Source organism: Nyctibius grandis, chromosome 13, assembly GCF_013368605.1.
Source record: "Nyctibius grandis isolate bNycGra1 chromosome 13, bNycGra1.pri, whole genome shotgun sequence".
Lineage (NCBI taxonomy): Eukaryota > Metazoa > Chordata > Aves > Nyctibiiformes > Nyctibiidae > Nyctibius > Nyctibius grandis.
In genome coordinates, this window is record NC_090670.1 from 9,068,519 (window position 1) to 9,090,850 (window position 22,332).

At 36.6% G+C, this 22,332-nt stretch overlaps 1 protein-coding gene across 4 annotated transcripts in view; it reads left to right on the forward strand.

Moving 5' to 3' along the window:
- KLHL13 (kelch like family member 13) overlaps window positions 1-22,332 on the forward strand; it is an 88,429-nt gene that overhangs the window by 59,194 nt on the left and 6,903 nt on the right. For 3 of the 4 annotated variants that reach the window (XM_068411919.1, XM_068411916.1, XM_068411917.1), the window contains exons 3-7: window positions 2,039-2,180; window positions 4,143-4,275; window positions 4,527-4,723; window positions 12,018-12,813; window positions 20,399-20,512. In XM_068411919.1, coding sequence (XP_068268020.1) covers window positions 2,039-2,180; window positions 4,143-4,275; window positions 4,527-4,723; window positions 12,018-12,813; window positions 20,399-20,512 — 1,382 coding nt within the window. The remainder of the gene's footprint in view (window positions 1-2,038; window positions 2,181-4,142; window positions 4,276-4,526; window positions 4,724-12,017; window positions 12,814-20,398; window positions 20,513-22,332) is intronic. The other variant, XM_068411918.1, reaches the window with a different exon arrangement.

Sequence of the window (22,332 nt, forward strand, 5' to 3'; positions counted from 1 at the left end):
ATTTTAAAAGCCTCTTCATATAATGGCTATCTGATCTGACATTTCAGGAAGATCTTTCAAGAGCATATAGTCAGATTCATGCTAGTTGAATCTGCAATTCCTTCTCACCCACGCTTACAAGTCTCTCTACATTATTTTATATTTCTTCTTAAAAAGACATGTACAAATTCAGAGACTGGATGTCCTTTGAAACCCTGTTAGACTCTTTCCTTGATGTGATTGTATTAAAACTAAAACAAAAAAAACACACAATAAACCCCCCCCAAACTCAAAACACCCTAGAACAAAGTGAACAAAAATATTTTGGGTCATGAGCTAGCAACTGCTTTGCTGCTGTGTTACATCATTGTATGCATTTGTTGGGTGCCAAAGATAGTCTGGAGAGCACTTTTCTAAGGTACACCCTGTAAAACTTTATTTAAATTACACACTGGATTTGTTTTATAAAATGGAGATAGTTGTTTCAAAAATGACAGAATTCTTGCATGCTGCAGTACATCCACATTTATTGATTTTTTTCAGATGTCAGAGTATTGGGTTGCTACATTAGAATTCAAAGGTATTTGGATGTACCTTTGTTCCTACAATCTGTTGTTATATCTGTGTGCATAAAATCTCACTGTTTCAAACCCATGTACCCTGTTGAATGGTGAATTTGTTTTGAACATGTTTTCATAGCTGACCTTACGTACTCATGGGTTTGAACAAGGCACATCAGTGCTAGCAGGGTAATGTGTGAGTTTCAGAAACTGCTCTGTACATGTACCCAAAGAAGGTGGGGGTAATTTTTTTTTAAAAAAGAAAACTTTTTTTGCGGAAAAAAATTATGAAAATTATTTTTCACCCGTAAATTCCAAATTTGTCCTTATGTAGTGATTTCAGTCAAAATTGGAGGCGGGGGAGTGCGGAATTTAAACACATTCTTGTCACTTATTTAAAGTAATTTCTGAAACTAGCTTGGAGGCCACTGTTTTAACCTGCACATTTAAAATTTGGAAAACTTTTTGTATCTGAGATTTGCAGCAATTATGTCAAACTGCTATGAATCTTTTTTGAAACATGGAGTCTTTATTAATAATGAAGGTGCACTTATCTGTGGATTAACAGCTTATGTTTGCTAATTAATATTGTGCATATATGCATTATACCACTATGCATGCTAATAGGTAGTACACTAGATGATGGAAATTACAGGATCTAGTTATTGTGACTATTTCTGGAGATTAAATTTATTTACATTTTATAATAATTATGGGTTAGGGTAGTTAGAATCTCATATGCATATCTATGTAAAACTAATTTACATCTCAAGATTACAATGGAAGGCTAATAATAGTGCAGTAATACTTTAACAGTTCTATCTGAAATTAGCCCTTCCTATCTAGATTTGGACAGTAATTGCTTGGAATCAAAAGCATAAGTATTGATGTCACACTAACAAATTAAAGTTATGAAGTGGTTGCCTGCAGTAGCAAAATACTGGCTATCAAGTCCTAAAGGAGTTCTTGTAGTTGTGTGTTTCTAAAGGTAGGTTAAAGTTACAGCTTGAAACTCCTCTGTGTATTTTCTATTATGTTCATACTTGAGCAAGATAATGCAAGCCGTAGGAATGAAATTACTGAACTTTAATATTACACTTAGAGTTTCAGTCCTTTAGCTTTCCTTGGCAACCTGGTGAGATACTTGATTTTGAAAACTGGATGAAACCCCTGGAAGTATCCTACAATACTGGAAGCGCACATAGAAATAAAATAGTGTGTAAATGGCTTAATCGGGGAGGTGGGAGTGGAAGGAAAAGGAAAAAATTATTAGCTGAAAAATAAGTTTTTGAAGTTACACTGTTTTAGAGACTGTTAACACTTCACTTTCTTAGATTAGCTGAAGGACTGATCACTAAGGACTGATTCTGTCACTTGCTGATTTTTGACCTGTAGCCTCTACGCTGTTACGTTTCATCCTGGAACTGTGGTTTTAATACACAAGAGCACTGAATGAAAATGAGTTTGGTCTTAAGGTTTCTTTGTTCTGATCTTCTTAGATCTCTGGTGGAAGAGGAGGATCCTCATATGAAAGTATCTCTTGGTAGCAGCGATATGGGCGTCTCTGCCCATCTACAGTCTTCTAAGACAGGGACCACAAGATTTTTCACCAGCAATACTCACAGTTCGGTGGTATTACAGGTAATTAAATATTCTTGTGTCAGTATTGATCTGTACTGAGAATTTTGGCTGCTCTAAACAATACCTCCACTCAATAGACTATATAAGACTAGTAATTCCTAAAAAGCCTCAAAAAAAAATGCATATTAGTGTGCTATGCTCACAATGCCTACAAGTAAGCATGGCTTGTAACTTCTTTTCCTTCAAGTTAAAGGTTCGACTTTTAGCAACAACTTGGAAAACAAACCCTGGCATTTTCCTTGGGTTGCATCCCTGTCCACTCTCAATTTCTAAGGGGTAATACTGTTTAAACTATGGATTGACAGCTGTATCAAAGAAGCTCACTTGACTATAGTAATGTAATTATGTTAGGCAAACACTTGTACCATCTCCTGTGTGAAAGCTGCCTTAGGGATGTGATGAGGAGAGCTCCATCCTCCTTCACGCCCCTAAAGATGGCAGAGCGCTGCCAGGTTTGGTGTAATGCCCTGTGCTGGGTCTGACTATGTGGCACTACCAGATAAAAATGTTATCCTTTAAGAATTTAGAAGTAAAGTCATTTTTTCTTCTTGTTTCTGCTGGAGCTTTTACATGCTTAGCTTGCATAGCTCTTGCTACTTTCCACTGCAGTCTTTCTCAGAAGTGCAGACGACTTCTGTATGGTACGACTCCTTGGAGAACTGCCGCTTATTTTTTTGATTTGCTGCCTAAATAGATTGCCTAAGTTTGGGGACAAAAATTTGACCTTTTATTTTTTTTTTTATTTATTTATTTTAATTCAGAGAAGCCAGTGATTCTTTTGTTTTGGTTTCTAAGGCTTGGGCATCTGCACATAGCTCTCCCTTGTTTGAACACTGGGCAAAGTGTTCAGAGCTTATTTCTTCATTCAGTTTTTTTTTTCTTCAAAATTTGAGCAAATGAAGAACTGGTAGTTGTAAAGCCTTGTTTGTAGGAACTACAGGCAAGTCGCTTGAGTGATTGAAATACATTAGTTTTATGTAATCCTGTATTTGGCTTCTGATTTATTGGGGCTAATACTCATTTTTTCATTTGCACTCTGTTCTTTTTGTATGTGACAAATCTGAATGTTCATATCTACTTATCTTTGCAGTTTTAAAAATATAGCCTTGCTTTAAGATATCTTAAATTTTAAATCATGTGGGCTGATGCCAAGACTTTTCTAAGTGTTAAATCTATAAAGACAATATTTACAATCTTTTAGTACTAGAAAAACATCAGGCATGCCTGGTTGAAGGAAACTGTTTTGTGTTTGAGCTTCTGTTCCGCAGTGTGAGAAGGAGGTGAGTATTCCACCCATCCTCCAGTATCCTTCACTGGTCATATCTTTAGAGGAAAATCTTACTCTAGGATGCTGTTGTAGATGACTTTCTTTTTTTTTTATTACAGTTAACCATTTTAAGTAATTCAGAAACGATCAGATATATAATGTGAGCTTATTTTGGAGTTTTTGCCAAACTTCAGTAATAAATTTGATAATCATGGAACCAGGTGACAGCTTTCCTTTCAGGGCCCAGTATTTTGCAGCCTCTTAGATTGCAAAGCAGTTAAACTGGTGTGGAACAGAAATATATCTAGAATGCATATATGTCCAACAAGGGTAGGTCCAAAAAAGGTATCTATCCCTACCTGAAACAATTGCTGGAGTGCAAGCTTGCAAAACAAACTCCTTCCTGGAAATAACTTAATTAGTGGAACAAAGCTACTTTCTAAGGCCCAGCGTACTTTGCGATCTTCAGCCATTTCTGAAAAATAATAGTTATTCTGCTTGTTTTCCAATGAATAATTATCATTGAATATATTAGAGATAGTGGTTGTAATTTGACAAATTATTTCTTAGTGACTTTTTGGAACTACAGTGCGTATGTACGTAAAAGTAAATAAGTATTTGCATCAGGGAAATGGAAAAGATTCCTACTCTGTTCCCACATCAAATGGATGCTTCACATTACCCTCTTCTTGCAGGGTTTTGACCAACTGCGAGTGGAAGGTTTGCTTTGTGATGTGACGCTTGTTCCAGGAGATGGTGATGAAGTGTTTCCTGTTCACAGAGCGATGATGGCTTCTGCAAGTGATTACTTCAAGGCGATGTTCACAGGTGGTGTTTTTGTTAAACTAATGCATACTGCTATCTCCAAATTGCCATTGTTTGGACACTCCGACACGTGTTCAGTGTTGTGTGTGAATCAGCCCAGGACTGCAAACAACTCTATGCTTTCTCTACTGTTGTATATGTATATGGGTTTTTAAATTAAACTTTAAAATTGTGTTTTCATTTTGTATAAGTTTACGAAATTATTTCAACCCAATCAAAATTATCATATAAACTTACCTACATGTCTTTTTCAGGAGGAATGAAGGAACAGGATTTAATGTGCATTAAGCTTCATGGTGTGAACAAAATAGGCCTAAAGAAGATCATTGATTTCATTTATACCGCAAAACTTTCCCTTAACATGGACAACCTTCAGGACACTCTGGAAGCTGCCAGTTTTTTGCAGATTTTACCTGTTTTGGACTTCTGTAAAGTGTTTCTTATCTCTGGGGTAAGCCTTACTGCTTGTTTCACATTTACAATGATTAAGGCCCCGGTATGTTTTTTTTCATATGAACAATGACTATATAATAGTCAAAGGTAAGTGTTAAAGCTTGCCATTATTCGTAATTTGGATTCACAGAGAACAAGTTTGCTTTGTAGTTTTCTTGAAAATCTTTTTTTCTTCTGAGTATTATGTATAGTGTGAGTTTGATATACATGTTATACCACATTAAAATTCTTCTAATTCCTAAATGTATCACAGTGATGATAACAGCGATGATAATCATAGTTCCCAGATTCATTACTGGATGTCTTAGTGCATGCCTTCACACTCTATATCCTTCCAAAAGAAAGCTATTTGGTGAGTTACACTGAAAAAAAAATAATAGAAGAACGAACTGCTGTTGCTGTCTGTTAATATGCTTTCTTGAAATGTTTTTGTTTTGAGGAAAGAATGCCCACTGGGAAATATTTTTTCATAATCACTAAAATAAGTGCTTTTGTAAGCAGGGGACAGCCTCCAGAGCAGCAACCCTCTCCTCTTCTACCACTTATGGTTGGTTAAAAGAATAATACTTACATAGCACAGTTGCTTTTGTGCAATTGGAACAAATAAAAAGTTTTCCCTGCAAAGCAGTTTACTGTAGTTCCAATGCCGTACAGTCTATTTATGGTTTAGAGTTGCCCTGCTGATTATTATAGAAATTAAAATCTCGGATCCTGACCCTGCTTTTGGGGGAGGGGGAACTTTGATAACAACCTTTTTTCCTCCTCATTTCCATCCCTTTTTCAGACTCAGTGTCCTGCTTTGTTTTGAGGCTGTGCTTTGGAGAAGAATGCCATGCTCCCTTCAAATTGAATGTCAAACAGTTTTGCAGTTTTCTTTATATTAAAAACAAACCTCTGTGTTTGCAAAAGTAAGAGAGCTGTTAAAGATTCAACTTGTTAAGTTGTAACTGGCTTCTTGTGTAACCTTTTTCCTGGGTTCTCTCTTCATGGGTGGGAAAAGGCATGTGAGGAAAGAGATGTGACATGAAAACACTCTCTTCATTTATCTGGCTCCAGCCTCTTGTTAAAAGCATTGGATTTATACTCTTCTGTTTAATCTTGTTGTTTATTAAGCGTAGCCCGCATACACATTTGATCAGCTTGGATTGTTTTTCAGAGGTTTTATTTTTTGAACATCCTTTACTACTTGAATCTCAGATATCAGAGGTTTCAGTGTCTCACTGCATGACTGCACTCACTGTAGCATTACAGTCATCTTACTGCATACATTTGGTATGCTTCAGTTATGTTCACTTTATTTCTGTAGTTAAAACTGCAGTCTCGGAATATGGGTGTAGTTATCTGTTTTCTTACTTAAACACAGTATATAAGCAATGCCAATATATACTGCTTCAATACCTTTCCTAGTTCTTGCCCTGCTGTCTTATATTAATATAATTCTTTGTCCTGGCAGCAATAAGGAGCACCTACTTTGTGGGGCTGCAGAATGAGAGAGCTGTAAGAGCTGTGCTGTCAAAGCAGGTTTACCTAGAGAGACACTTTGGCATTATTTCTATGTTTCCTGGGGGTTTTCTGATGTTGATGTTAATTGCTTATATACCTTACTAGAAATCTCACTTTACCTGTGACAGGGAAATTAGTGTGTTCTACATGAATTATAATATTATTTGGAATTCAGATTTCTGATAGTCTGTAATGAGAAATAAAGCAGCATGTATTCCCATTGCTCCTCAGAGTACAGGCTCAGAAATGTGACCTCCCTGATGAAGACATGTACCGGGATTTATGCAAACAAGAGGACTCCAAGCTGCTAATAACAGCTATCTGTTTCATAAGGAAAGTGTTAGAGCCATTTAGACTCTTTAATGCTACTGTTTTGGTTTTAATTTTGGCATATTTTCTAACTGGCCAGGTCTCTGAGAATGTTGTGATAATGTTTCTGAATCTTAATACTCTTAAATCCTACACCACCTATTTTATGTTGCTCAGTTTTTTATTTACCTTCCAAAATGATGCAGTCTGCCTCTCCGGGGTTGATGTTGCTATAAATGTCAACTTGGAGTAAGGTCTTGATGTTCTTTTGAATCAGGGGTTTGAAGCAATGTCCCTTTGATGGGAGGTGAGCCCCAGGGACACTGTGTTGGGTTGCCCTTTCTGGGTAGGGCAGCTACTTGTTTATTGTGCTTTCTTAGGGAAAGAGCTTCTTTCATCTTAAATCATGTTATTTGGAAGAATTTTTTTCATTGTTTAAAATGTTTGTTTTCTGAAGGTTCCTTCACTTACCATGTTGACTCAGTCACTGTTTTGATTCAAGTAAGAAACATAGAATCATATCTTAGAATCACAGAATGGTTTGGGTTGGAAGGGACCTTTGATACTACATTTTGAAAGAATCAGGAAGACTTTATTCATCTCTTAATTTTATTGATTCTCTTTTCTGAAATACTTTCATTTATACGGATGTCTAAGGGGACATAATCTCATTCATTTTATAACTGTAGAGGAAGTCCAAAACTAAGTTTGTGCTGTTAGCCTAGTTATGTTCTCAGCAACCTTGTATAAAGTATTTTTGAATGGACTTGCTTTTGAATTTGTCGGAGCAGGAACAAGAGTTGGTGAGCAAATGGGTTAGTTTTTTTTGCATTTTTAACTACTATATCCTAGCTTTACAAAGATTACTCCCCACTACACTAGTTTCACTCCGTTTTTTGAAGGAGCATTTCTATAGTTAAATGAGTTTTCTGAATAAGTCTTGAGCTTATTTATACTGAAATTAGCTGACTGAGAGCAGCATCTGAGAGCTGCTGTAACCACTCCCAGACAAATACTTAATGGTCTTTGAATTGTCTAGGGAGTCCATTATTAAAGAGATTATAGAATAGTCAGTTTATGTAAAGCATGATGTAACTGTGTTACCTCATAAGAGGGTATTGGAAATATTTACAAAGAAAAACATTATTTAAAGTAACAGCTTAACTTGTGTAAAGAATAGTGAGTCCTTCAAAGAATGGTATATGTTGTAGCTGACTTATAAGTATTCTTTGATTTGTTCTGCATTTACACTCCCTCCTGTCAAGTAGCCCATTGCTCTGATAATCTTTGCTCTGAAGCCAGACTCCCAGAGAAGTACTAGAATACTTCCTAAGCTGTTTTCAGTCTTAGTATTGGTTTTAAATATTTATAGCTATATGATAGACTAGGACTATTCCCAGGTTCACATCTAAATGAGCCATAAAGTAATTAAAATTAATAAAAATGCCATGGAAATATTTTCAGAGTAGTGAGGGCTAGAGAACACGCAATAATGTTTTTGCAAAAGTAGCAGCAGTGTACAAAATGGAGAAAGATGAGAAACCTACCCGAGTGAGTTACAGCACTCGGGAAAATCACAGGGTAACGGGGAGGGGGATGTTACAGTGTAATTAAAGAAAACATTCCAGAACACTGAAAATTAATGTCTTAGCTGTACCTTTCATACAGCTGCATAAGAAAATTTTATTCCTTCTATAATTTGGTGCTTTACATTTTTGTAACAACTAGCAAGTTGTCAAATATTGAGGTCTCAATATTTGGAAGTCCTCTCTTGTCACAAGAACTTGGTTAACTGAGGATGGAGGAAGATGGTCTCAATTTTGTGGAAGTGTGGGATCTAATGCTGGGGCCAGCTGTGCCAGCCACCAGAAATTCACCTTGTCTAATGTGGGGGTATGATTGATTCTGTTTTCTGAGCTGATCAAATTTCTGTGCTGTTATTTCTGGACTTTTGTATATGGGAGCCCAGAGAAAAATTGAGGATTTGGGCGGAATGTAGGCTCTTTTAAACTTAGACCCTTTGAAACACCATGTTAAGTGCTTCAATGTCTAACAGTCATTGAAACAAAAGAAAGTTAGATGCCTAAAAGGTTTGTGGTACTGGGCTTGAGGACTTAATTTTCTGTGCATGTTATTTCTCTTGAGTTGTTCTCCAAGGTTGTCATGCTTGCAATCATTTTGCTCTGTGTCCAGTTTTGTAGTATTTTGTAGTCAATTAAGTTTTTACCACAGCTTGGGAGCTGATTGCTGCTTCAAAATTTCAAAGAATTAAGTCAACTGCTTTCTCAAGGAAGTACTTCTGCTTTTGCGTTTGGTTTTTCAGGCTGTAATAATACTGTACTGTGCTTGACCTTTCTTTTTGAAAAGCTTTTTAGTATTTTTGGGAACTGTTACTGCTGCTTTGTAATGAGCAATTACAATGACTAATGTGAATGAGCAGCTCTGCTCAGTAGTCAAAGCCCAAGTAAAATAAGGTTTATTTAAAATTCTCGACTTCTTAAGTTGCTTAGCTGTTTGACTAGTTATGGCTTTTAGCTCTTTCTGTGTGAGTATCTTTAGTAGTTACTGGGTTCACTGTAGAGCCAGTCTTATATTTTCATCTGATATTTCCATTCCTCCCATTCATTTCAGTGGTATTTCCAGAAGTAGCAGTTCCTTCTGTTTGTTGATGAGCTCTTGATTGACTGACTTCCATAGAGAACCATTTCCGTGCCTCTCATAATTACCATAGCATAAGTCAAACTGTTTTTTAGAAAATCAACACTTAAGCACTTAAATAGCATTATTGTACTTTAACGCTGTCCATTTTTTAATATTTAAATAGAAGTAACTATTGCATTTCATTCTGTTGAAGGATTGTTTTTTGGCTGAGGATGTAAGAATCGCTGGAGTATATATTTTTATGACTGTGAAATCTTTGCAATATAATTTGGCCTGGTACATTGATTGTTATCTTAGAGCACAGTAAAATTGGTAATAGTACTTTTGCCAAGGAAAGTTACCTTTAAGAAAATATTTAATATGGTACACTGTTTTGAATTGAGTGGTGGAATTTGTTAGCCAAACAAAGCGCACAATTTCATAAGCAATCAGAGTATGAAAAAGACCATCCCTGAGTGCAGTACAATTCTAGCGGATTAATTAAGGCAGACTAAGGTAAATTTTCCTTTCCAGTCTAAGGTGATTGGAAACTGTTAATGTCATGTTCATCGGTCATTAACAGTGTGTAATGTGTCAATAAATTTCTCAAATGTAAGCATTCCGGGACTGTATTCAAGTGCATAGATTTACAGTGTAACATAGTTATGATAATACATCAACTAGATGCATGCTGGACACTTGGTGAGTGGCGTGCATTCTGCAGTAGGTCTAAAATCTTCATTGCAACCTGAACACCATGTACCAATGGTACATAATTTGTACGTTTTGGCTTTGATCTTTTAACTTCAAGCATCCCTTTTCTGTATGCAATAATACCTTTCTGCTTACCTTGATATGGAGAAAATGCTGCACCTTTGTAGTTTGATGCCAGTAAATGTATTCCAAAGTAGTTTTTAAATACAATAGTTGTATAGCAGGAGTTATGGTATACTGTAAGTCAGCTGTTTGTTAAGGGGTGATTTTTTCATTGCTTTATTTTTGTTATACAACTTGAAATAAATTTTAGAAGTAAGAATGTCCTGTTTCATTTACATAATTCAAGATATGCTGTTACTTCCATTAAGCAATTAATTTCTGTAAATTAAAAATCCTAAAAGGAAATGTACAAAAATTAGTTTGATACTGACTCTCAAAAAGTCAAAAGAAGAAAAAAATGTTTCTTAAGCATCAGAGAATGTTTTATAGGTTACTGCTAGCTGATATGATTATATTTTGATATAAACAATGTGATCTGTCTTGTAATATAAAAATAATTACCCTGTATGTATTGCATGGATATTTTTATAATAGAACTCCTGACAGTCTGCCACACATTCATCTTATAGATAGGACCTGATTACAGGATTAATGTTCCTGGAGATGAAGAATAAGATTTGGAACCTTTGACTGTATGAAGGCGTTTCAGGATGTGTGAATGAAGACTTTGGATGACTGCAGATCTTAACTCTAGGGCAAGTTAGATCAGTTCCTAGTGAATTAAAAAAATCTTATTCCCATACTCATTAGACTTTTGAATTGTCTACTATTAAAAGGCAATGAGTTGTACAGTATTAAAATAATGTAATCTCTGTCATGACCAGAAGGTCATTTGAAGGTGTTTGAATTTTTAGGCTGCAATGAGGTCATAGTCCTCAATTTTTATAATCTTTTTAAAAATAACCATGAGATTCAGAAGCTGAAATTCTTTTGGCATTACAAATATAATGAGAATCAGAAAGTCAGGGAAATTGTCGACATTGAGTAGGACTGACATGCACAGAGAGTAGAAAGCACGTGTAAAAGAAGCTTGGATTAGAATAAGGATTGAATGCAAAAAAGCTGCAGTTCTCAGCAAGAAGTGTTTGAAAATTGACTTGCTTTGCATATGTACCCTAGAGCTTGCTGAAATGAATTGGCTGGGTTCACTGGAGGCCTGCTTTAAGTTATGCCCCTTCCCTGCCATCTTTCTTCCTTCTGCTGCCTTGGATCCCAAGTGACTTCAGAAATTTAGGAGTCAAAGATGTAAGAAAGGTAGATGCAGCAACAGTGTAAAAGTGATGGTTACCAATATAGAGTCACTCAAGTATTGAATTAAATTACTGTATGATCCATAGTGCTAAAGCATTTCATGTATTGGGTATTTCTAAGGGAAATTCTCCTAGGTTCTTTATTTAAAAAAAAAAAGTTATATGTATAAAAAATAAAATCACTAACTTTATCTTATTTTTTTACATTTATTTAATTTTGAACATATTCCATAAGAGCACCACATTGATTTACTAAAGATCCAATTTTGTTAATTTCTAAGGAAGGTATTCATGGGATTGAACACCATAAATAAATTGTCTGAAATATGAGGCATTGGAGCGGTAGCTGTGCTATTCTTTTTGGCTGCATTATGACAATAGAATTTTAATAATGTTAGAAAATGTCTAATGGCAAGACCTACTTTTGCGTTATTCTCTGTAACCTTGGGCTCACCACCTTTCCCTTAACTGTATTTTCCACATGTCTGTCTTACAAAGATGTTTGCAGGGCTTTTCAAAGCTGTATAATTGATAGGTACCATCATTGTGTAATGTATTTGACATAATTAGTATATGCCATCTGCTTGTTACTTGTCTCATTTCTTTCTTCAAAATAAGGAATACATTGGGTCTCCCCTTACAGTCATGAATATATACATCACATTGAATATTTATTCGCTCATGTGTAAATCACCTTGAGCACTGCGAAATGATAAAATGTTGCTGATTCTGTAGTATTCATTAAGTTCTACATTATCATTTAAACACCAAATTAAGAAAGTGTTTTGATTCCTCTTTCTGTTTACTTAATAGGTTTCATTGGAAAACTGTGTTGAGGTTGGGCGAATTGCCAACACATACAATCTCACAGAAGTGGATAAATATGTTAATAATTTCATCCTAAAGAACTTCCCTGCATTATTAAGTACTGGTGAATTTGTGAAACTCCCCTTTGAACGTCTTGCCTTTGTGCTTTCAAGTAATAGCCTTAAGCACTGCACTGAACTTGAACTTTTCAAGGCGGCTTGTCGCTGGCTACGGTATGAGGAGCCTCGGATGGAGTTCGCTGCAAAGCTAATGAAGAACATCAGGTTTCCATTGATGACACCCCAGGATCTTATTAATTATGTTCAAACAGTGGACTTCATGAGAACTGACAATACCTGTGTAAACTTGCTTTTGGAAGCCAGCAATTACCAAATGATGCCGTACATGCAACCAGTTATGCAGTCGGAGAGAACTGCCATTCGGTCGGACAGTACTCACTTGGTGACCTTGGGGGGAGTGCTGAGGCAGCAGCTGGTTGTCAGCAAGGAGTTACGGATGTACGACGAAAAGGCCCACGAATGGAAATCCTTAGCTCCCATGGATGCGCCCAGGTACCAGCACGGCATCGCTGTGATCGGAAACTTTCTTTATGTAGTCGGGGGCCAGAGCAATTACGACACGAAAGGAAAGACGGCGGTTGACACAGTCTTTAGGTTTGACCCTCGCTACAACAAGTGGATGCAAGTCGCATCTTTAAATGAGAAGCGTACCTTCTTCCACCTAAGTGCCCTCAAAGGACATTTGTATGCAGTCGGTGGTCGAAATGCAGCGGGTGAGCTAGGTGAGTGCTTCTCCTGAAGCGTGGCTGCTTGCCTTGCTTTTTAGGCCTTGAAATACTGTGCTGCCCTGTCAATGGGTGGAGAGGAAACAAGTTGAAGTTGTTGGCGTGCAGCTTCTTTCTGGAAATACTGCAAATGCATGGAGAAATTTATCTGGATACTATTAGCAGTTAATTTTAGAAGGACTTTCACAAAAAAATTTCCAAATACATGTATGTTGTGTATTGATGCATAATATCCAATGTCTTCACCTTTATCATCAAACATGAAGTAAGCATGTGTGTCTACCTGTATAAGTGTGTGTGTGTATATGTATAAGCACAACTATATAAAAAAAAAAATCATTACTTAAGCTGAGAAACCAAACCCACTCTTTTCACTTTCAAGGCATATATGACTTTCTAACTAAAACTCGCTGTTGAATGAAGGTTGCATTTTAAAAGATGCAAATTTTCTGGAATAGTCACTTTGAAATGCTAGTTGTTGTTGGCTTTTTTTTTTTTAAAGGTGAACTAATGACCAAGTGATTTGTTTCACTCAAAGACCAGTGAGATTCAGATCTCCTGACATTCTGGACTTAACTACTAAAAATGTTATATTTTGCCTGTGATCTTGTGACTACACAGTTAACTTATTTATATGAATGACCCTGTCCTGCTGCCTCCTTTTTTCCCCACTTGCAAATGATGATTCATTTTACTTGACCAAAAAAAAAAGGAAAAAACCCATCAATTTCAGGGAAATAAGATGATTGGAAACAAAGAATAAATACATGGTAACATTTAATTTAACAAAAGTCTGTAGCGGATGGCCCATATTAATCCACTGCATTTTCTAAAGCCATAGTGGTTAGCACTTGCAGTCAAGTCTGGGAGAGTGCACTCAATTGTGAGTTTGTCTGCTTTAAAATTGAAATATTACAGTGATTATGCTTAGAATTTTAGCATAATATTATATCTAAACCAAATGTAACACTTCATTATTTTGTTTGCTGCTTTCAGCCCAATACTTAATCGTGTCTTGTCAAGTCTTTGTGGCAGTATCTCTTGCTCCTCAGACTTGCTTTTTAGAAATGCACTGAAATCTTTAAGTGCAGTGAGAAACATGTTTAATTGAAGCAATACAAAACCTATTTTGTGCTGCAGCATCTGTGATTTTTTTTTTTAATTAATGCATCTGTCATTCACGTATGCACTTTGTTTCATGATCTTATTGCAGACTTTCTTAGGAAACATATAGTACCTTGCTTCTACTACACAAAACTGGGCTGGTTTTTCTAATCTGTTCTAATCCATTCTAATGTTTGATGAAATGAGGCATTTTTAAATGTCTCCTGTTTTCAAAAAAACATGGGAAACTATTTTGCAATAACTTGTTTTCCCTAGACAGCCGTTTTCTGATGCAGATCCAGAGGCTTTCAGAATTTTTCTTACATGTCGCACTATCTACCTGAAAATACATTCTAAAAGCAAGCTTAATACCCTGTAAAAGACTAAATGTACAAATTAATGTGTATTGATCTTTATCTTGAGTATCAGAAAACCTGACCTGTATTGAGCTATTTTCTAATAGTATGAAATAATAGCAGATAATCAGATTGCTGTCCGTGTGTACTGTACCACCTAAACAGAGTAGGGTTATAAGAATGTCAGTGAAAAAGTTGCAAATCTAACAAAATCAATATGAAATAATACCGTGACTAAGCCAGTGCAATCTGTGTGTACAGCAGGCTTTAAGCGCAGTGTTTTTCTTAAATTAGATCAAGCAGTATCGTTCTGCTGACCACAACTCTTCTACAGCTTTAATTAAAATACAGAATCTATCAACTGTCTAAAATTATTCTGTAAAGATATCATTAAAATGCTGCAATGGTTTCCACACAGACCTGAAAAATGTCACTGGATCATTCTGAGGGAAGAGCACTCTATAATAGCTAAATATTGTAGCTGTCTGATGGTTTGATTTGGGGCTTCAGTTTCTTTTCTTGTTAATTGTGAGGCAAGTCACTTTTCATTTTCATGTTTCTTTCATAAACCTAGAGAGACAAAAGATGAAATCCAGCTTAAACTTCCCATTCTCTTCAGATGAGAAAAACTCTCAAGTTTTTCATAGAACAGAAGGTCAGTGTGTGTTGGACAGGTATTAAAGAAGTTACCCTTGGGTTCAAACTAATTTCAATCTGGTGTTACAGAGCAAAAATTCTGAAAACCTGAATTCAGTTTTCCAGAAGATCCTTATGGAAAAGGGCCAAAGGATTAAAGTTACTAAAATTAATTTCTATATTATTTTTTCTCCTGACATTCACTGGAATAAACATTATACTTTTTTGAGGCGCTCTATCAAGCCTCCCCAAAACAGTTTTCGAATGTTTAATCTTTGGAGAACTTTGTAAATACCACTTTCTACCTCAGTAGTATATGCTTTAGCAGTAATAAACAGCTATGTTTTAACAGTGCATGCCACTGAGAAACGTTTGATACATGGGTAAGGACAGGTGAGTTTGCATGTATGTGGTACATGCATTGGGGTATGGTAAATGTGTCTCTGAAACATACTGAATTATGAAATTATAATTCAGATTTTTCAACCCTGTGACAGATTAGGGCTGTGCAGAAGCATGCACCACTCCTAGAAGGATTGCATGTAATTCTGGTTGGTTCTTTTGAAATGTCCAAGCAGGTACCTGCCAAAGATATTCCCAGAAGTCAGGGAGAACAGCACTCAGGCACAAGGAGGAGACCAGTCTGGAGAAGGCAGGTGTGCAAAGGGCAAGACTTTTTGGAAAAGGAGACAAAGGGAAAACCAGGTGTGGCTCACAGAGATACTCATAAAGCAGAGCTCATCGGCAATTTCCAGCTGTGCTGTTGTGCAGAGCACTGAATACTGTTTTCTCAGACAAGTAGATTTTTGTAGCTCTTTCAAAAAAGAGTTCAGTTGTGCTTGATGACTATGGCAGAAGTTGTGCCTTTAAGTATTAGAAAATTTGTACAGTTAGGTACTTTCCAGATACTCCAGGCTTGAGTAGAGTTTGAGATTTTTATATATGGGCTTTTCCTAAGCACTTCAGGGGATGTTGGGTTGTGACTAAACCACAGATTCATTGATACCTTCGTCATCATGCTGCAATAAAAGACAGAAAGAGAAGACTTCTAATCCAGGGCAGGACAGTTATGTATTCTTCTGACTCCCTGCCCAAAAAGTAGGAAGGCGTTTATTTTCCAAGTGCCCTCTATGATGCTTAACCCTCAAATCAAACAACTCCTTGTTTATGTAAAAACTTCTCTTGTGAATCTATATAATATATGTATTTTAAATGTTGTTGATTAAGAAGAAAAATATGCATCATTACCCATTTGAGCTGTTTGCTGTCTGTGTAGTACTGTGAATATCAAACCAAAGTGTGAACTAGAGGATCCCTGGCACAGGAGCTTATTTTGAAGTGGCTCCTTGCTATGCTAGGGACAAAATTACTCGAGGCTCTGTTTAATTTAACCAAGTCAGCTTTGAGTTCTACAGAAGCAAGCTGTATTATAGAAATAATATAACAAAAGGAAGATCCTGGGTTTTGGGACATCACACACAGTTGCAAAGTGCTGCTGTAATAAACCTCAAGACACATTAGAAGCTACTGACAGAGAAGTGGTAAATATCTGTGTACTCCTCAAACAGCATCACAGATGGCACTATAAAATGAGTGCAGACTGAGCATCCCTTGGGACTGACAAAGCTTTGTGTCTTTTTGAGATTGCTTAATTCTATTAAAATGAGGCTGTGTTCCCTGGATTATGGTAATGAACAGATAAGAAGTTCCACTGTTAAATAAAGCCAGGTTTGAATGATTCATGCTGTTGGGAGAATTAATCCATCAGTCTCGTGCTGTATAGAATATATACTTAGGTTCAGTAAAGTAGCAGGGTTTTTTGAGGGTTTTGTGAACGATGCTCTGTCTGGAGATGTTGTATAGAACATCCCAATGCGTCTTTTAAATTAATGGGCACCTTTAACTGCTGAAATCTTGTGTATTTTTTTTTTTTGCTCTTCAGTGCAGAGGGAGATCTTGTTAAGAGAGAGAAGTGGAATGACCTTGCAAGGAAACAGGGAAACAACTACACAGAACAACCAAAGAGAACAGTAGGGGTTTTTCAGCTGGGAAGTAAATAGCTTTGTTTTAGAGCACGGTAGATTTGAGATTTGAGTTGGAATGATTTGTTTGAAATACTGTCAAACAGTATTTTAGTTCTACTGGTGATGGTCGAGAGAATTTTGAAGCCACATCAGAAAGTGAGGGATCTTGGACTCAACAGCGTCCTTTCTCAGATAACTAATGTCTTTACAACGTGGTGATAGTGATGGCAGTAACGTATATCAATTTCTGCATGTTTTATCTTCTCTTGCTAAAGTGGTCTTTTGGCTATGGTTTCTCTCTTAACTCCAGTCTGTAGTGCAGAGTGAGATAAACAGTTGTCCAGCATTGAATGTTATATTAATCTGGTTGCTGCTGGCTTTGTGATTGCTTTGCACATACTCTGCTCTTCCTGTCCTTATAGCGTATTAGATATTTTAGTTCCTCACCTCAGCACAGAGTAGAAGCGCTATGGGAAGGACGATGCCTTTGTTTTCATGAAAGCAATTAGAACGATGATTTTGGTGCAGCATAGCAGTGAACAGCAGGTCGGAAGGGGCTGCTGTCAGGGTAGAACTGGGACAGCTATAATTACTTGCACGACAAATCTGGTTTTCTCCGTTCTTGAAATTTCTGCATATCTTTGTTTTCTTCTAATTTCTAAATAGAATGGGGTATAAAGGAGCTTTCCTTTTTAGAAAAGAATATTGGAATGGATGAATACATTTATACAAGAAGGAGCAGGGGTTTATTTGGGGATTGGGCAAATACTGCGTGTGGTGTCAAGATGGCAGTACACAGAATTACAACTCATAGGTTTAATTTTAGGTATAATTTGTAGAATCAATTCTTTGTGCCCATACCTTTATTTAGGCAAGAGGCTGTCTCCAGCATTCACTGGCTTTATGGCTGTGTAAGTCCTTGATGGATACAAAGTCTGTAGGATATCAAATGGGAAAAATACTAAAATTATTCAAGGAGAGTATTTTGACTTTGTTTAAAAAAAAAAAAAATAATCATATAAAAATTTTCACTGTAGAAGAATGCTTGAATGCCTTTTTGTACCTTTACTTATGCAGGCTTTTGTCTACCTGTACATGTGTGTAATGTGAAAGGTAGCTCGAGGCTCGTTTCAAATGGCTGAGGTAGGAAATGGGGTAACAAGAAGGCTAGTTCGTAGGAAAAGTGTTTAGTGAAGGACTAATGTCTAAGAGTAAACTTGGGAACATGCCCATGTTGGGCAGGTTTTTTAAATCACAAACTTGGCATGTCAACAGTACTATGTAAACACCCTTAACATCAGTTTTTAATTTTTTGTCAATCTTACAAAGCCCTGAGATGGCTGGCATAACTGGGAGTCCATGTGGAAGGCACTCGTACAAAACCAGAAGCATTTCAGGCTTTCATTACTATTTCTAAACAGTTTCAGGAATAGGAATTAATCATTTCATACCTGCGAATCAATGTATATAATTTTTTTTTAAAGAAACAGAAATTTAGTGTGTTTTGCCTTATATCATGAACTTAATGTTCTGGACCAGCACTTTTCTGTATTTCTTAAATTTAAATTTCAGCTCCTGGTTGGGGAAAAGCTGAAGAAAATCCATTGCTATAACAATTTAGCAATTCTTACGTGCAATATAGGTTTTTCAATTTTTTTTATTTTTAACCTTACATGATGCTGAACTGGTTGTCAAACGGTATTCCTGACACTGGAACTGACAGCTTCTATTTTGAGTGTGTCTACTTGAGATGCTAATTGTGTGAAATGACAAAATATCCTGTTTTGCAACAATAAGGAGGTTGTGCGTTTTACAGCAGCTAAAAGGTAATTCAGAAGGTCACTGTAATGTGCTCTTTACTAATTTTTTCTGTGACTAAGAGGTAGTCTGAGACCGTAGCTATACCTTACTCTTCCAAAATGCACGAAGGATTTTTTTCTAAAAGACAGATGTGGAGTTTAGGGTGAGGTACTTCATAGTCACTGTATGAGTGTTACTGATTGATGTACTTTACTGGCCTGTCTGGTACTGCTAATGCTGTAGGCTTATACTAATGCTAACTAGTTTCTGCCTTTAAAATGGCAAGTTTCTCAGCATCTAAATTTTTTTTGTCTCTTTCAGTTGATGTGTAATCCTGGACTGTAGGTTATCATCACTGATTCCATAGAGCTGGCTCAGATTTTCTACCCTTGATTGAACAAAAAGTGTATTCTAGAGCAACTAAAATGCCACTTTCAAAGACACATTCAATTTTGTATGTGTAGTTCATAAACAGCTCTGTTCAGAGATTAAGCATTGTATAACAAGCATTAGAATCTGAGTCTTAATTCTTTAAAATGAGATTTGATTTGTCTTTAAGATAACATGATTATTGATAATTGCTTTGTGCATCGTAAGGTCACTATGTTACAGGGTTTTTCAGGATCTCTTGGCCCTCTGGTCATATTGTACTATTCAACCTGCCAATCTCTACAGCTTACTCAGATCCATTATTAAATCTATTTTCTATTTCTATTCTCTGTGCTTATTGCATACCACTTTTCCTGCAACCCAACATCTCTTCCATCTCACTTTGAAGAGAGGTTTCCTTCTCATAAATCCTTTCTGCAAGGACACCTGGGCTCTGGGTTTCTTACTAACTTAGTACTAACCTCTGCAATTTCTGATTTGATAAATCCTTTGATCTTTTAACATTACAATTCACAAAGAAAACGGCACAAATGGAGATGTGTATTGACACAAGCACTGCTTGAGGTTCAATGATGTTTCATCCTGTATTTTTTTAAAGCTTGTCTTTTGTCAGCTGTTTGAATTAGTGACTTGTATATGCTGTGCTGTATGTTGCTGTGCAAGTACTTAATAAAGCATTGCCAGACAGTAGAAAATTAGTCAACAGTTGCTGCCCTCTTTTGAGGGCATAGAACGATCTCAATGCGAAATACCAAGAAGAAATCTAGACTGATTTTCTGCATGGATTAGATGTTGCTGAAGACATGGGTCTGTTCTGGTTGCCAGATGTATCGATCCTCTTTGAGATAGGTTTTAAGTTTATTCCCCGTCTCTCTACAGCAGACACTGAAGGGAGTTGTACAGGAGGAAAGGGTAGAAGAGCTGGATTCGCCCAGCTTTGCTGCCATTTTCTCTGTCTCACAGTTGTACCTTGGGCAGTGTTCATGAGCTGGGGCAGGTTGTGTGTCAAGCAGGAATGGGAATGAACCAAGTGGAAGGCAAGAATGCAAGAGGGTTTCTTCTTCCTTTTTGTTCCTCTGGGACAAAGCTTGAGGTTTTTCTGTATTGTCTCTTGACATAATGCTCAATAATTCCCTTGACACTTTCTACGCTGAACATTTCTCGTTGATACTTCCTCTGTTTATGAATATAATACTGCCACTGCGACTGTACTCAAAACAAAACTGCCATGCTAGCTTCAACATTTTTATATTCTCATTTGTTTTAAAACAGCCACTGTGGAATGTTACAATCCCAGAATGAATGAATGGAGCTATGTCGCAAAAATGAATGAGCCCCACTATGGTCATGCTGGAACTGTGTATGGGGGATTAATGTATATTTCAGGTAAATAATTCCTATGATCATATCATCTCTATGAAACACTTATCTAACTTTTCCTGTTTCAGTGGGAGACAGTAAATTTAGTCTCTGGTTGCAGTAGGTTTGCTCTGGTATAAGCAGTGATGCAATTTTGTATGAAGCCAGTCAAATAGCATATATATTGCAGAGTCTGAGAAAATTATTTTAAATAACATTATGCATTTACATAGTAAATGACAGCTCTGAATTCCAAAGCAGTTATGCACTTTAACTGTCAGAATACATTTTTCTGTGGCAACACCACGTATACACATTTGTATAGCAATAACCATTAAACACATCCTCTTTGATACATTTTGGAAAGCATTGGAAATTTTAATACTTTAAAGAAGAACATCTGCCTTCATTGAGCTAATGAAAGGGGTAAGTTTTCACATTAATCACAATATACGAATGAAGTCTGTCCTTTCACTGGTCTTTCATTTGTAATATGCTCAGTCCTATATGTCATCAAGGTTATAGTTTCATTAAATTTTTTTCCAAACTGGGGGCAATAGATTTTCTGAAAATCCGGTATCTGCTCAATTTTTAAAGAAGATTCAATCTGTTAGTGATCTCTACAGAGGTCACAGACCTATGTGTCTTCTCCTACTGCGATTTTAAGGGATGTCCTCTAAGAACTAAGCTGAAATTCAGTGTGGGAGGTGGGACAAGGTTGCTTAGCTGTAAAGAACTGGTGGGGAGATGCACAGGAGCAGATGGATCCTCGGGGTATTTTGAATCAGGGGGCCTTATGCCAGTAGACTAGGAGGGATTTGTTTTAAAATTTACCATAAAGTACAGCTTCTTATGTTTCTGTGAGCAAGTCCATTAAGCTAGCTTCTAATCATAGTGCTGCTATTTGTACTTTTTTGCCTATTTTGCTTGTTTTACTGCAGGTGGCGCATGTATATGTTCCCTGCTGTGTTTTTTCATGTACATGCTGTGTATTTCCCACAGATTTTTCTTTTCCTCTTGTCCTCTTGGATATCCCCGTCAGTCTAGACACTTTTGGGGTTGAAAATGTGAAGACTGGTTCCTTTGTCATTAAAGTCTTTTCTCTCTGACAGGCTCCCAAGCACTGCCACTACTATGACTGTCATTAACTGTCAAGGCTTGGATAGTCTTCCTGGTTTTTTTTGTATTTAATTCTTACTGTCCAACTGAAGAATTAAGTACTTTCTTGCATAACTCCTCTGGACACCATGCCATCTCTGCTAATAATCCAAGCGTGATAATTCAATGCTGAATGGTTAGCCTGGCAGGAGGTTGTTCAGTAGCAGTGTGTTCTCTGCGTATTTTTTAGCACCTCAAATATAGTTGCATTATGATTTTAAACCATAGCTCATAAGCCTACAGTGTCTGAAATTGGTATGACTGCTTTCTGACCTGCCTAGTGACCTTGCAGAAAGGTGGGACGTTTCATCCACTGATGGGAAATCGTCCTGTGATTTCCCCTTAAACCTCTCCAACTGCTTTTGTCAGCAACCATGGAGAAGGTAAATATAGAGAGAACCATAGGCATTTATTAACAGAAGAACATTTGAAATCTGTGTCCTCTCTCTCTTCAGTTCAAGTTAATGAAAAAAGTTTTCTGAAGAAAATTCTGCTATGTGATAGGACCACTTAAAACACAATAGCGTAGTATCATCAAAATTTGAAAGGGAAATAGATTCCTGTTTTCTTGATGGTGAGAAACAGAACTAGCAAACTGAACAAATGTAAGCAAAGAAATAATTTTGCCAAAATGAAGCATAGGTAACAATTTTTTTGTTCTTTTAACCTGCCAGTATCATCTTATGTAA